The 16,903-nt window shown below is 40.2% G+C and overlaps 1 protein-coding gene across 1 annotated transcript in view; it reads left to right on the top strand.

Annotated features, from left to right (window-relative positions):
- The window catches only part of TMEM123 (transmembrane protein 123), a 57,176-nt gene that overhangs the window by 36,341 nt on the left and 3,932 nt on the right, over window positions 1-16,903 (top strand). Inside the window, exons 3-4 of the mRNA XM_024255008.3 lie at window positions 14,825-15,115; window positions 15,336-15,489. Of these exons, the coding sequence (XP_024110776.1) occupies window positions 14,825-15,115; window positions 15,336-15,489 (445 nt within the window). The remainder of the gene's footprint in view (window positions 1-14,824; window positions 15,116-15,335; window positions 15,490-16,903) is intronic.

Here is a 16,903-nt window from a genome sequence, read left to right as displayed (position 1 = left end):
GGACTTCCAGTACTGTCTTGAATAGGAGTGGTGAGAGTGGGCATTTTTGTCTTGTTCTGGTTCTCAAAGGGAGTGCTTCCAGCTTTTGGCCACTCAGTATGATGTTAGCTGTAGGTTTGTCATAGATGGATCTTATTATTTTGAGGTATGTTTCTTTAATACCTAGATTTTTGAGGGTTTTTAACATAAAGGGATTTTGAATTTTATTAAAAGCCTTTTCTTTGTTTACTGAGATGATCATGGTTTTTTTAGTTCAGATTATGTGATAAATCACGTTTATTGATTTGCCTATGTTTAACCAGCCTTGCAAGCATCCCAAGAATAAAGCCTACTTGATCATGGTGGATTAGCTTTTTGATGTGCTGGTGGATGAGTTTGCTAGTATTTTCTTGAGGATTTTTGTATCTATGTTTATCAGGGATATTGGCCTGAAGTTTTATTTTTTTGTTGTGTCTCTGCCAGGTTTTGGTATCAGAATGATGCTAGCCTTATAGAATGAGCTAGGGTAGAATCTCTTCTTAATTTTTTGGAATAATTTTATATTTTATTAATGTATGTCTGGTAGAACTTGACTGTGAATCGGTCTGGTCCAAGGCTTTTCCTGATTGGTAGATTTTTTTATTACTGATTTGATGTCAGAACTCATTATTGATCTGTTCAGGGTTTCAGTTTCTTCTGGGTTAAGTCTTGGGAGGTTGTATGTTTCTGGGAATTTATCCATTTCTTCTTCCAGATTTTCTAGTTTGTATACATAGTGGTGTTCATAATAGTCTCTGAGGGTTTTTTGTATTTCTGTAGGGTTGGTGGTAATGTTTCCTTTATCATTTCTGATTGTGTTTATTTGGCTCTTCTCTCTTTTTTCTTTATTAGCCTAGCTAGAGTCTGTCAATCTTATTTACTCTTTCAAATAACCAACTTTTGGGATGGGCATGGTGCCTCACACCTTGCAATCCCAACACTTTGGGAGGCCAAGGAGAGTGGATCACCTGAGGTCAGGAGTTCGACACCAGCCTGGCCAACATGGAAAAACTCTGTCTCTACTAAAAATACAAAAATTAGCTGGCTGTGGTGGCACATATCTGTAATCCCAGGTACTTGGGAGGCTGAGGCAGGAGAATCACTGGAACCCAGAAGGTGGAAGTTGCAGTGAGCTGAGATTGCACCATTGCACTCCAGCCTGGGCAACAGAGCAAGACTCCATCTCAAAAATAATAATAATAATAATAACAACAACCAACTTTTGGTTTCATTGATCTTTTGTATGTTTTTTCACATCTCAATTTCCTCTGATTTTGGTTATTTCTTTTCTTCTGCTAGCACTGGGGTTGATTTGCTTTTGTTTTTCTAGTTCCCCTAGGTGTAAAGTTAGGTTGTTAATTTGAGGTCTTTCTAACATTTTCATGTGGGCATTTAGAGCTGTAAACTTTCCTCTTAACACTGCTTTAGCCATGTCTCACAGATTCTGATATGTTGTAGCTTTGTTTTCATTAGTTTCAAAGAATTTTTTTATTTCTGCCTTAATTTCATTGTTTACCCCAAAGTTAGTAATGAGCAGATTGTTTAATTTCCCTTTAATTGTATGGGTTTTAAGAGATCTTCCTGGTATTGATTTACATTTTTATGCTGTGGTCTGAGAGTGTGGTTGGTATGATTTTGAGAATCATAATTTGTTGAGAATTGTTTTATGGCTGAGCATTTGGTATATGCCATGTGCAATTTTAGAGTATGTGCCTTGTGCAGATGAGGAGAATGTGTATTCTGTTGTTGGGTGGAGTGCTCTGTAGATATCTGTAAGATCTGTTTGGTCAAGTGTTGAATTCAGGTCCCAAATATCTTTGTTAGTTTTCTGCTTCAGTGATCTGTCTAATACTGTCAGTGGGGTTTTGAAGTCTGCCACTATTGTGTGGTTATCTTAAGAGTCTATAGGTCTCTAAGAACTTGTTTTATGAATCTGGGTTCTCCAGTGTTGAGTGTATATTTATATAGAATAGTTAAGTTGTCTTGTTGAGGTAACCCTGTATCATTATGTAATGCCCGTCTTGGTCCTTTTTGATTGTTATTGGTTTAAAGTTTGTCTGAAATAAGAATAGCAACCTCTGTTGTTTTTTGATTTCCATTTGCTTGATTTTTCTTTATCCCTTTATTTTGAGCCCATGGGTGTCATTGCAGGTGAGACTGGTCTCTTGAAGCCAGCTTAGGATTGGGTTTTGCTTCTTTATCCAATTTGCCATTCTGTACATTTTAAGTGGAGCATTTAGTTTGTTTACATTCAAGGTTAACATTGATATGTGTGGATTTGATCCTGTTACTGTGTTGTTAACTGGTTTCTATGTAAACTTGGTTGTGTAGTTGCTTTGTAGTGTCATTGGTCTGTGTACATAAGTGTGTTTTTGTGGTGGCTGGTAATAGCCCTTTATTTCCATGTTTATCCCTCTCTTAAGGACCTCTTGTAAGGCAAGTCTGGTGGTAATGGATTCCCTTAGTGCTTGCTTGTCTGAAATGAATTTTATTTTTCCTTTGCTTACGAAGCTTAGCTTAGCTAGATTATGACATTCTTGGTTGAAATTTCTCTTTTTTAAGGATGCCAAATATAGCCCCCCAATTTCTTCTGGCTTATAGGGTTTCTGCAGAAAGGTCTGCTGTTAGCCTAATGGGGTTCCCTCTGTAAGTTACCTGCCCCTTCTCTCTGTCTTTAGTATTTTTCCTTTTGTGTTGGCCTTGGAGAATCTGATGACTATATGTCTTGGGGATGGTTGTCTTGTATGGTATCTTGCACTTTTCTGAGTTTCCTGAATTTGCAAGTTGACCTCTTTAGTGAGTTTGGGGAAATTTTCATGGACAGTATCCTCAAATATGTTTTCCAGGTTGCTTGTTTTCTCTCCCTCTCTTTCAGGGAATGCCAGTGAGTTGTAGGTTTTTGTCTCTTTACATAATCCCATATTTCTAGGAAGTTATCTTCATTTCTTTTCATTCTTTTTTGTTTCTTTGTCTGACTGAGTTGATTGAAAGAACTAGTCTTTGAGCTCTGAGAGTCTTTCCTCAGATTGGTCTCTTCTGTTGTTAATACTTGCAGTTATATTATGAAATCTTTGTCGTGAATTTTTCAACTCTATCAGATCAGTTTGGTTCTTTCTTAAAATTGCTATTTTGTGTTTCAGCCCTTGTGTCATTTTACTGGATTCCTTAGGTTCCATGGATTGGGCTTCAACTTTGTCCTGAATCTTGATCTTTGTTGCCCTCCAGATTCTTAATTCCACGTCTGATGTTTTAGCCATTTCAGTTTCCAGTATGGTTGTTTGGAGGTAAGAAGACCCTGCAGCTTTTTGAGTTGCCAGAGTTCTTGCGCTGGTTCTTTCCCAGCTGCGTGGACTTTGAAGTTGCTGTCCTTTGAGGCTTTTGCTTTTATATTCTTTGATGCCCTTGATTTGACTGTGGCATAAGTTGGGTTAATTTGACTGGCTTTATTTCACAATGCTTTCAGGGGGCCAAGGCTTAGCTCAGCACTCCGGGGCTGTGTGCTCTAACCCTGGAGGTCTGGGACCAGGCCTACAGCTTTGTTTTCTGGCCCCTCGAAGTTAAGCACCTGCCGTGCTGGAGGGACTTAGGTGTTCCTGGTCCACTGGCAATAACATTCCAATGTGAGGGTGCCAGCAAAAGCGCTTTGTCAGGACGGTGGCAGCAGGGTCCACGTGCATGTGCCAGTGGCAATGGGGTGGTGGGGTCTGTGCACATGTACACCAGTGGTGCATGCACTTTTAATTAAACTTATCTAGCTAGAGGAACCATCTCGAGATGGTTTCCAACAAAGTTTTGACAGAGCAAGTTTTTCCAAGTTCTTTCTCTTGTTGTGGACTAACACATACCTTAATAGAAACTTCTGAAGTATAAGTCTCACATTTAAGAGGAATACAGCCTTCAAAAGTTCTTAAATTTCTCTGAAATGGAAACATTTGTATGAGTTGCTGGAAGATGGTGTGCATTTTTTAAGCTTATTCTCACATCAAAAGTTCATTTTACCTTTCTTTCCAATATATGCATTTTTGCTATATATCTCTCTAAGCATAACTTGAGTTGCATCCCACAAGTTTTTAGGTCATAGGTTCCTTATCAAAATATTTTTAAATTAATTTTTTTACTTTATCAATAGTTGGAAAATATGTTACTTATTTTCTCATCCTTTGGGAATTAGCGTGTGAAGAATTCTGTAGTTTTTAGGTACATTGAAGGTATGTGAAGAAGTCAGATTTGTTAACATTGTTGAGAACCTGTCATTTCCTTATGAATTTCTTGGGGTCTGTTCTTTTGCTTAGAGATGTTGACAAAAGTCCAGCTCTATAAAAAGTATCTACTTTTCTCCATCAGGTCTATCGTATTTTTATATATTTCTCATCTTGTATATGAAATATATTTTCCTGTTAGATTAATCCATTTATGAGATGTCTTTTCTTTTTAAAAAATTTCTAGTGATACTTTTCACCTTAAAGATTTGCATATGATATTAATAGAGTTGTTATCTTTTTTTTCTGGCCAGTAGTTGTATTGTAAAATTTCTTTTCTTTACTCTTACTTTCAGTACTTTTTAGCATTTCTATATCTTATATTTAAGTTGTATTACTTATAAACAGTTAAATCCAGTCTCATAATCTCTGTCTTTTAAATGGCCTGTTGATTCTATTTGCTTTTTTTTGAAACAGAGTTTTGCACTGTTGCCCAGGCTGGAGTGCAATGGCGCGATCTCGGCTCACTGCAACCTCCGCCTCCTGGGTTCAAGTGATTCTTCTTCTGCCTCAGCTTCCTGAGTAGCTGGGACTACAGGCATGCACCACCATGCCCAGCTAATTTTGTATTTTTAGTAGAGACAGGGGTTTCACCATGTTGGTCAGGCTGGTCTTGAACTCCTGACCTCAGATGATTTGCCTGCCTTGGCCTCCCAAAGTGCTGGGATTACAGGCATGAGCCACCGGGCCTGGCCTCTATTTGTTTTTAATATACCTTTGATATGATGTATAGACTGGTTCTTGAACATCAGTAGAATTTTGCAGAGCTGAGAATGGGTGGGAAGCAGCCCAGGCACCTGAAGTAACATAACAAAGCAACAGAAATAAAAATGAACTGCATGCTAGGGGATAGGTGGTAGATAGATCTTCCTCCTGGGGCAGAAGGGTAGGCAGCAGAGGGCGACTGGGGCCTTGTCTGTAATGGTGAAGAGTTCAGACATACCTTGGGTGCCCCCCAACTCTATATGCTCCAAACTGTGCTAGGCACTTGCACAGTTTGGAGCATATACTAGAAATTATCACGTTTTCCCAGAACTGCGTCTGACACTTTGATAGAATGAAATGAAAATATAAGACATAGTTCTTACAATTAATTCAATTGAAAAGATAAACAAGACCTGGGAAAATACCGTTTCTCTATAATCATACGGCACTTCCGACACCAGATGTGTTTTTTTTTCCCCACCTCAGCCAGTTCTCAGACATCAGCTGAGTGTCCTACAATCCAATTCAATTCTGACTCTATCTACTACCTATCTGGGTTTAGTGTCAGATCCCATCAGTTAAGTTCTCAGGCCACAAGACTGCCCTCAGTTCAGATGCTAATTGCACGTTCAGCTCTTGTACTCCTAATTAACTATAAATCAGGCTTTCCCATAACCCCCTCCTTGGGTTAGATAATTTGCTAGAATGGCTCCCAGAACTCAAGGAAACACTTTATTTATATTTATTGGTTTATTATAGAGGATATAACTCAGGAGCAGCCAAGTGGAAGAGATGGTTAGGGTAAGGTCTGGGCATGGAGGAATGGTGCGCAGAGCTTCGATACACTCTCTGGGAACACCGCCGTCTCAGCACCTCCATGTGTTCACCAACTTAGAAGCCCCTCAGATCTCAGTACAGGAGTTTTTATAGAGCTTAATTTCTAGCCTTCCCAAAGGTTGATGGATGGGGCTGAAACTTCCAACCCGCTAATCACCTGGTATTTCTGGTGAGGAGCCCATCCTGAGGCTATCTATGGGCCCTACCCTATGGCACTTGATTAGCCAAAAACTCAGGTTTGAGCAAAAGGGGGGTCTTCATGAGTAACCAAAGACGCTCCCATCATTCAGGAAATCCCAAGGGATTTTAGAAACTCTATGCCAGGAACCAGGGACAAAGACCAAATATATTTTGTATTGTAACACACAAGATACATTAATTTTTAAAATAATAATAAAAGTTCAGAAAAATGAACAGCAGGTGTTCGATAAAAAGGAAGTTGCCTGAGGAGGAGGTGAAAATCAAACTGGCCCCTGGCATACATATTGTAACTGTGTTGTTTCCTTCTCGTCCTTACTAGACCACCCTCCATGCTGATAAGGATCACGTCTCTTTTGTGTGTGCAGAGCCTCCTAGCATAGTTCTCGGTAGAGAGAAGGTACTAAACAAGCCTATGGAAAGACATGAGGGAGGAGTGAGCTGCCAGCCTAACAGGAGTGTGATAGGGAGGAATAGAGTGAATTCTGCTCCCTGGAGAGCGAGGATGCGAGGATGAGAGGCTTGGGGAGTTTTGAGCAGGAACAGGGGGAAAATATCAGTCTAGCCTGACGCCTTTGTGGCTATGATTCATGCCTTTTTTTTTTTTTTTTTTTGTAACTAACACAGGGGTTATTGTGGATTGAGTCTGTGGAAATGGAATGGAATGGGCAAGACCTATGGGAAAAGCGTAAGGAAGCCTGGACACTGTCTACAGTGCCCCGTCAACTTTGCCCATCTGGTAGTCTCATCCCCTAGGAAGCCAGGCTGCTTTTCTCACCCTCTCTGCTCAGCTTCTTTGCAGCTCAATTCCAGTTCTGGGAATGAACAGGATCACCTTTCAGGCTATGTTTCCTTAAACAGACCTGAACTATGTCTCAGTTGTTAGTTCTCATTGTCCTTAAGACAGGTCATTATCGCTTTAACTGGAAGTGCCTCTTTCATTTATTGCCAGAGGAAACAAACATCCTATTTATGTTCATAGATATTAGTGGAATGAATGATAGTTTAACTAAAATGTGGTAGTAAATCTACTGCAGATATACTGTAACTTATTGGAATCCCTAATTGTTACTTTTCTGTGATCATATACTATTGTTTTTCCCTTTTGAAATTTTAGTTTTTGAGTTTAAAAATTTAGGAATTTATAAAACATTTTCAGAAAATGTACAGTTCTTTATCATGTTGTGACTTTTTTAGGCGCAATTTTCTCTTAGATTTTTTTTTTTTGAATCTAGATTTATCTAGTTTTTTTGTTTGTTTGTTTATTGTGACAGAGTCTTGCTCTGTCACCCAGGCTGGAGTGCAGTAGCGTGATCTCGGCTCACTGCAACCTCTGCCTCCCAGGTTCAAGCATTTCTCCTGCCTCAGCCTCCCGGATTACAGGCGCCCGCCGCCATGCCCGGCTAATTTTTGTATTTTGGGTAGAGACAAGGTTTCACCATGTTGGCCAGGCTGGTCTCGAATTCCTGACTCGGGTGATCTGCCCGCCTGGGCCTCCCAAAGTGCTGGGATTATAGGTATGAGCCACCACACCCGGCCTGTCTAGGTTTTTTTAAAGATTTTTTTTTTTTTTTTTAATCTAGATCTTCAATGGTGTGGATTTTTGATCCCCAGGTAATTTGAATTCAGAAGAATGTTTAGAATGAATCTGTTGACTCTGTGCAATGAGGAAAGGCCTCTTTGCTTTCTAAGCAATGAATGTTTCTGGAATTACACTGATATTTAGTTGATGGGGTAAGGTTGTAAATTCTATAGGAAAGAGATTCTCAAGGTTTTCATGTTTTAAAAAATTCCCAGAACCTCACATAAGAGTAGTTCTTAAATTTACTCAAGCTGCAGACCATTCTTAGAATCACAGACCCCTCAAAATAACTATGGCACCAGAAATTTATGGTTTATGTCTTGAATAGCTTAGTATTTTTGACAACTATCATAGGAAATGAAAAGCTGCTACTGTCCCATTTAAAAATAACTGTGAGATTTTAAAAAATTGGATGTGTATTTTCAACTCTGGTTTAAGTGTGTATTTGATGCCCTGATGAAAACAAATTGTCATCCTTAACTTTGGGATATTTAGGTTAAAGGAGAACAATGGCACTTAAATATTTTTGGACTCAAGGTTATAGGAATAAGGTTATTTCAACACAGCAGAGATAGTTGGAATGAATCCAGACTTTGATGAGTACTTTTACTTGAAACTAGAAAAATGGACTGCTTCATAGTGTCCTTGGCCTTGTTGCAATATGGTGGCTGTCTGGTATTAACAGAAAAAGGTCTGGGCCTCACTTTCTTCTTTTTGGGTGTTTGCACTGATAAATCAAAAATATCCCAATAGTGTGTTCTTCCGTAAGATGTTATTCGGATGGTAGTTACGGTAACCATGGGAGCTCAGAGATCTCACAGTGCCTACTCCTCAGCCTCCCATAGGGAACTGTACAGTGCAGCTCTGTAGGGGAGTTACATTTAATGAAATTAATGGTTATAAAGAATTAATTGAGCACTTCTCAGGCACTGTGGGAAGTGCTCAACACAGATTATATCAGTGAATTCTCCCAGACTCTTGTGATAGCCCTGATTTATAGACGAGAAAGGGTAGTGAATCTCAGAGAGATTAAGTAACTTGCCTAAGGTACCCAAGCAAGTAAATTGCTGAGCTGATCCAGAGCTTGAGCTTATACTCACCATGCCTAGGTAACATTACCAGGCTTGGTAAAAAGAAGAGCTCAGCAAATGGAAGCTCTAATTCTAATCACAGAAAAATTAGGAGTAATAATTTTACCACCAAACAGGAATGAAGAACTGATTGGGCTGTTGGAATATATTTTTTACAGCAGTGCCAGACATCACTCATAGCCATGTGTGCATTCTTTGTCATCTTTCACTGTGGGCTGAACACTGCAGCTGCTGGGAAGGAAGGTACATGGATGCTCTTATTACAGCCCTTTGCTTCATTTTTCCTGTAATTATGTTAGTCGAAACCAGGAGTTAAATAGAGAAATTCTTATATCTCTGATTGACATCTATAGATAATCTCAACTTTCATTAAAACAAGTTTTGTGAGTGGTTTGATGAGTATTTACAGACTTACTTCATATCATGGTGACTAGTTTCAAAGATCTGCAAAAGGAACCAGCTCAATACAATCACTAGTGCCAGTTGTACCGTTGCACAGAGACAACATATTGTTTATAAACGAAAAAACCTTTGAAGCTGAGTGCATTAATTTGCTTGGGCTGCAGAAACAAAGTACCAGAAACTGGGTGGCTTAAATAACAGAAATTGATTGTCTCACAGTTTGGGAGGCTGGAGTCAGAGGTGAAGGTGTTTACAGGGTTGCTTCCTTCTGGGGGCTTTGAGAGCATCTGACCCATGCCTCTCCTCTGGCTTCTGGCGGTTTGTGGCAATCCATGGCATTCCCTGGCTTGTAGAGACACACCATGATCTCTGTCTTCATCTTCACAGGGTGTTCTTTCTGTATGTTTGTGTGTCTGTCTCCAACTTTTCCCTTTTAATAAGGACACCAACCATAATGGATAAATAAGCCTAACCTAATGACTTAATGACCTTTGTAAAGATTCTCTCTCCAAATAAGGTCATGTTGTGAAGTACTGTGAGTTAGGACTTCAACGTATGACTTTGGGCAGGGTGGAGAGGGGAACAGTTCAACCCTTAACACTGAGCATGGACAACTGTATGCCACACACACCCTTTCCCTGGTGGTTCTACCCTCCCAGCTGCACTAGCTGAGGTGTTACAGATAGAATGTCCAATTCACTGAGTAACTTCTATTTAGTAGGGTACAGCTCCTGTCCAGAATAATACCAAAATAATAAAACTCTACAGTGGTTCAAAATGGAAACTTGTCCCTTCTGCCAGCCCAGGCCTGCTTTGGGCTTAGAAGCCTTTCAGTGGCAAAGTTAATGTTGTTGGCTTCCTTGTTCCACCTCTTCTCCTCACTTCTCCTGTTTGCCACCCTTATGGAATCAGGCCTAGAGAGGCTTAAGGGACAAAAGCTGTTTGGTTGATGGCTGGGATGTTTTCATTTGGCACAGGTGCCCTCTGGATGGCAGATGTGTGGTTCTCAGTGGTAGGTTCCTGGGAGATCCTCCTGCTAAGCCTCCCCCTTCAGCCCTCCATGCAGTGGGCCTCTCCTCCAGCTGGCCCTTGCTTTTGGTGCTCCACCCACTACTGGTGACCTCCTCATCTCTAAGCTGTACTCTCTTGGCAAGCTATCTTTTTTTTTTTTTGACGGAGCCTCGCTCTGTTGCCCAGGCTGGAGTGCAGTGGCACGATCTCAGCTCACTGCAAGTTCCGCCTCCCGAGTTCACGCCATTCTCCTGCCTCAGCCTCCCGAGTAGCTGGGACTACAGGCGCCCGCCACCATGCCCAGCTAATTTTTTGTATTTTTAGTAGAGATGGGGTTTCACTGTGTTAGCCAGGATGGTCTCGATCTCCTGACCTCGTGATCCACCCACCTCGGCCTCCCAAACTGCTGGGATTACAGGTGTGAGCCACTGCACTCGGCCTCAGGAAGCTATCTTTTTTTAAGGCAATCTCATGTCAGTTATCTTCCATGGAGTCTGATTTGCTTCATGGGAAACAAGAACCTTTGCTGTTAGTGGAGGTGTGGTCTCCTCCCAGTGCAGCCTTTTAAACTTAGCTGATGGGTAGATAGAGCTCAGTCACAGTGTCTCACCTTTGTTAAGGCTTGAGTCAAATCCTACTGTCTGTGTCCATCCAAGTCCAGTAGATGCTTGTCCAGCTCTTCAGGTAGTGCCCTAGAAGCCTTCCCAGGCTGGTGTGAGGTGGAGGATGGCATTCTCCTCTTTTCCCCCATAGACAGAGGAGGGAGCGGACACTCTCACTCTGCACACTGACACCCTCCAGCAACATATGCGCCTCAGATTCTTCAACCTTAGCTTATCAGAGGCTGGAGGAGACTGAGTGGCTAAGATGGGCAGAGTTAGATAAAGCTTCACCCCTTGCAAGTCCCACATGGATGGTCCGTTCTGCATCTTTTTGCAGGTGTTAACTGTGCCACTCCTAGAGGTGCCAGTCAGCATTTCAACAGTTAAGGGAGAGGGAAAAAGACCAGAGTTGGGATGGTATCATTTGCAGAGGAAAACAAGTGACTATTTACTTATTACAGAAGAAGATTAGGTCATCCAATGTGAATTCGGAGAGCATCCTTGTGTTTCATTTATGCTTAAACGCATCAGGAAACACAGTTTAATGCAAAATTTCCTTTTGCCTGTTTTGTCAGTTCATAGAAATTGACATAGAAATTGACAAAATTTTTTGTTTCTTTAGCACATTTGGATTGACTTAGTGGAGAACTAACCTATTATAGCTTCCCATTTTTGCCCATGTGACTTTGTACAGTATCTTTGAAGAATGTTTTATTATACCAGAGGGCAGGGGGAGGGGTGTGTGTGTGTTGAATCCAAAAGCAGCATTGTGTTCATTGTTTTATTCTGCGGGATCATTCTGTTCTAAAGCTAGGATATAAATGTTGGTTCTTTGCTGTATTTAATTTCATTGTAATAGAATCCATTCAGCATTTTAAAATAAAAGGTGATTATTTTAATGTTAAATTCTATTACTTATATCTCTATAGAACATTCAGACTTGAATAAGAAAAGATTAGTTCAAGTTCATTTGAACTTAGTGCATTTGTATTACCTACTTGGATAATTATTATTTATTTGCCTGTGTAGTATAAAAGCATTAATTCCTTTGGCCTTATTAAGAAAATAGATCAGGCTGGGCATGGTGGCTCACGCCTGTAATCCCAGCACTTTGGGAGGCTGAGGCGGGCACCTGTAGTCCCAGCTACTCGGGAGGCTGAGGCAGGAGAATGGCGTGAACCTGGGAGGCGGAGCTTGCAGTAAGCCAAGATCACGCCACTGCACTCCAGCCTGGGCAACAGAGCAAGACTCTGTCTCAAAAAAAAAAAAAAAGAAAGAAAAGAAAAGAAAATAGGTCATACTCAGTAGAAGAGATCACAGAGACCCAAAGTTGAAGAAAGTAGTAGAAATTTCAGTAGTAAAACCCGATATGCAAGTAAGCAGCACTATTAAAACCAACTTGTTTTGACAATGAAGTCAAAAATAAATATAGTTGGGGCCGGGCGTGGTGGCTTAGCCTGTAATCCCAGCACTTTGGGAGGCCAAGGCAGGCAGATCACCTGAGGTCAGGAGTTCAAGACCAGCCAGGCCAACATGGCAAAACCCCGTCTCTACTAAAAATACAAAAATTAGGTGGGCTTGGTGGTGCATGCCTGTAATCCCAGCTACTAAGGAGGCTGAGGCAGGAGAATTGCTTGAACCTGGGAGGCAGAGGTTATAGTGAGCAGAGATCGCAGGCACCGCCCTCCAGCCTGGGCGACAGGGCAAGACTGTTTGAAAAATAGTAATAACAGTAATAAATACATATAGGAGCCAGGCGCAGTGGCTCACATCTGTAGTACTAGCACTTTGAGAGGCTGAGGTGGGTGGATCACCTGATGTCAGGAGTGTGAAACCAGCCTGGCCAACATGGTGAAGCGCTGTCTCTACTAAAAATACAAAAATTAGCCAGGCGTGGTGGCATGTGCCTGTGGTCCCAGCTACTCAGTAGGCTGAGGCACGAGAATCGCTTGAACTCAGGAGGCGGAGGTTGCCCTGAGCTGAGATCGTGCCACTGCACTCCAGCCTGGGTGACAGAGTAAGACTTTGTCTCTAAGTAAATAAATAAATAAATATCAATCTGTCTGTCTTTCAAGAATAAGGCCAAAATAGTTGTAGAAGATAGGATAATATATGAAGTGTCACTTTTGGTACTTGACAGCAGTGGCGCGGCAAGGAACCTAAGGCATTGGTACTGCTCTCACTGGGGGAAAGGAGAAAGCAGGCCCAGTGGTTAATTCTGTGTACCTTAAATATGTGGACATAAATAATAAAATGGGAGTATATAGGTGTCTTAGTACATTTTGTGTTGCTATAAAGGAATACCTGAGACTAGGCAATTGATAAAGAAAATGTTTATTTAGCTCGAGGTTCTGCAGGCTGGGAAAGTTCTGCAAGCCCTGGTTTCTGGGGAGGACTTTTATAAAGCTGTGCCACAACATAGCAGAGAAGGTCAAAGGGGAAGTGGATAACTGCAAAGGTAGAAAACCTGAGGAGCATCCTGGCTTTATAACAACCCTCTTTCATGGGAACTCATTCATTTCCACAGGAACTGATCCAGTTTTGCCAGAGTGAGAACTCACTCACTACCACGTGAAGGGCATCAAGCCATTTATGAGGGATCTGCCCCCATGAGCCAGACAACTCCCACTAGGCCCCACCTCCCAAGACTGCCACATTGGAGATCAAATTTCAATATGAGTTTTGATAGGGACAGACAAACCAAATCCAAACCATAGCAGTAGGCAACATAGGAAACCAAAAAACCTGAAAATAAACTATGAGACAGGAAATGAATACAGAAACATATTACATCATATTAAATGAACAAAGACATATTAAAAGCTTTCATTCCCTAGACATTGTATCCTAATAGGTACCTATAGTTGTAAACGTTAAATTGTGATGTTAAAAAGAAGATGCAGTATGAAATAAAATTAACACAGAAGGGTTTGCTTCTGGTTATATGCCATATTTTATGCAAAAAGAAGGAAACCTTTACTGGATGGAAACAAAAGTAATCGAAGTTTATTTTAAGGAGTATTGGCCGGGCATGGTGGCTCATGCCTGTGATCCCAGCACTTGGGGAAGCTGAGGTGAGCCGATCACTTGAGGTCAGGCGTTCAAGACCAGCCTGACCAACATGGTAAAACCTCATCTCTACTAAAAATACAAAAATTAGCCGGCATGGTGGCAGGCGCCCGTAATCCCAGCTACTCAGGAGGCCAAAGCAGAATCACTTGGACCCGGGAGGCGGAGGTTGCACTGAGCTGAGATCTTGACACTGCACTTCAGCCTGGGTGACAGAGTGAAACTCCATCTCAGGAAAAAAAAAAAAAAAGAAGGAGCATTAACAAGATCAACACCTATTTGTTTTTGTTTACATCATACCCCCCAAAAAAGAAAAACTCAGTTGCAGGTATGAGCAAAGGTATTGTTTGAGTTGTGTATTTTATATGACTAATTTTTCTTTTCATACAAAATTGGCTTTTGGATTTTTAAAACTTTCACAGATAGTTTTAGAACTGTCCTTCCAACTATGGGAAATCATTATTACCAGTATGACAGCTAGCCACATTCTGTGACGGTATTTCACTTCCTAATGCGTAGCGGGAAGTTGGCTTTACTCTTACAAAGAATAACTCACTTGCACTTCCCATTCTACCAGGAGGGTTAGAAACACGCAGCTACTGATTTATTGTTCTCAAAGCCCCTTAGAAGGTATAGCAGAGAACTGGACATTTAAAAACCATTTTTATATTCATTAGTTTATCCATCCATTCAACAGGTATTTGTTGAAAGCCTATTATGTGATATGAATTATGTTGAGATGTTCAGACAGAGATGATTAAGACATGTCCCTGCACTGAGGGAACTCAATCTTCTGGGTTTTTTTTTCCTTCATATCTTCCCCAAAATTTCTAACTTTATATAAATTTAGACTTGGTTTCTGTTGAGTCTTTTACTAGTTTGAGACATTTTATTGCAGTATAGTGCAAAGTATTAATGGGCTAAGTATGTTAAATGCTGCTGTATTTGTAAGATCTCTTGCTTTGTCTGTGACCATGAAAGTCTCAGTGAAATGGGATCTTATTCCCTAAATCATAGCTCTGATTTTAATGTTTCTTGATATTATTGCAGAGACTCTCCAACATGTGCCTTCTGACCATACAAATGAAACTTCCAACAGTACTGTGAAACCACCAACTTCAGTTGCCTCAGACTCCAGCAATACGACGGTCACCACCATGAAACCCACAGCGGCATCTAATACAACAACACCAGGAATGGTCTCAACAAATATGACTTCTACCACCTTAAAGTCTACACCCAAAACAACAAGTGTTTCACAGAACACATCTCAGATATCAACATCCACGATGACTGTAACCCACAATAGTTCAGTGACATCTGCTTCTTCATCAGTAACAAGTATGTATTAAAGCTGACCTTTTTTTCCTATGCTGCAAGTAGTTAAATGCCACATTTAAGTCATTATTCTGTCTGGCAAAAATAATATAGAAACTTTATATGCCTAGATTTCCCTTAATTCCTAATTAAATGTTCTTAACACAGAAAATCAGAGAGCTTTAATTACATTGTTAAAAAAATAATAATAATAACACTAAAGCCCTTTTTTGTTTTGTTCTAGTCACAACAACTATGCATTCTGAAGCGAAGAAAGGATCAAAATTTGATACTGGGAGCTTTGTTGGTGGTATTGTATTAACGCTGGGAGTTTTATCTATTCTTTACATTGGATGCAAAATGTATTACTCAAGAAGAGGCATTCGGTATAGAACCATGTAAGTTTTTGAATGGCCAGGACTTTTTTAAAAAAATTGTTGGTGCACATCTTTAATTATGATAGAATATCAAGCCAGTGCTCATCTCAGGGATGAATAATTGATAGATTTATGAGTTATATTCCCATTAACCCTCTTGGCCCAAAGTAAATTGTTTATGTACAAGCTTGTGATTATAATTATTTGCAAATGAAAATGGATATATGTACTTTAAAAAATTTTACTAGTGTCAAACACACTTTACAGGAGACCAAAGTTAACCCACCCTGAAATTTTCACTTACTCATACCAATAATTGTAAGAAATACCAGTTCTCAGCAGGCTGTTGACTTAATATGTCTGTGTCTGTTGTGGTATTAAATAGCATCCTCGGTAAAACCATGGCTTTTGTTTTCCATGACAAAGACAAACAAAAAAAATTCCTCTGACAGCCTCATTATCCCTGATAATTTAAATGACTGGTTAGTATAAATAATATAATTTATCATTTTACCTGTAGCAAAACTCTCTTTAGATGTGCATTATCAACAAGACCTAATCAACAAACCATGTTTACTCTACATGTAGCTCTATAGGTCTGATGGTTTGAGGATATATCCAAACTTTTGTTGCTCCAATAGTCCTTTTTGTTTTTGTTTTTTGAGTCTTACATGTTGTCTTAGTTCATGCTGACACAACAAAGTATCATACAGCTGGGTGCCTTAAACAACAGACATTTATTTCTCACACTTCTGGAGGCTTGGAAGTCCAAGATCAGGGTGCCACCATGGTTGAGTTCTAGTAAGGGCCTTCTTCACATGGCAGAAAGAAGGCTAGCTAGTTCTCTGACCTCTAATTGTAAGGGTATTAATTCTGTTCATGAGGGGTCCACACTCACGACCTAACTACCTCCCCAAGGCCCCACTTCAAAATATCATCACACTGGGATTAGGGTTTCAACATATTCATATTGGGTGACACAAATATTCATTCCATTGCATATACGTAAGAGCTAATTCACTTTTTTTTATTCTTAATGTATATAAATATAGAACAGATGACTGTTTTCCAAAATTTGCCCTGTGGGTTAACATTTGACATACATGTGTCCCACACACAGAGTTCGTATATCAAAAAGTTTGGGAAATGTTCAGTTGACTAAAGTAAACCAAGACAGTTTACTATAAGACTTCTCTACGCCTTTAAAATGTTGATATACATTATGATTTTCCAGGATGGAATACAGTATGAACTGTTGCCCAAATTTGTAACCAAAATACTTGTTGAATGAATAAATCCCTCCCCCTGCCCCTCTTCAATGGGAGCTAACACTGGTCTATCTCTTGGAACTAATATTGTGTGGAACACATTTTGGGAAATGTTGGAATAGGCCATTGGAGGGAATATTCCAGTTTTGACACTACATATGATTCAG

Source organism: Pongo abelii, chromosome 9 (genome assembly GCF_028885655.2).
Source record: "Pongo abelii isolate AG06213 chromosome 9, NHGRI_mPonAbe1-v2.0_pri, whole genome shotgun sequence".
NCBI lineage: Eukaryota > Metazoa > Chordata > Mammalia > Primates > Hominidae > Pongo > Pongo abelii.
The sequence above is the reverse complement of the archived record's forward strand: the minus strand, read 5'-3'. Positions and strand labels throughout refer to the sequence as shown.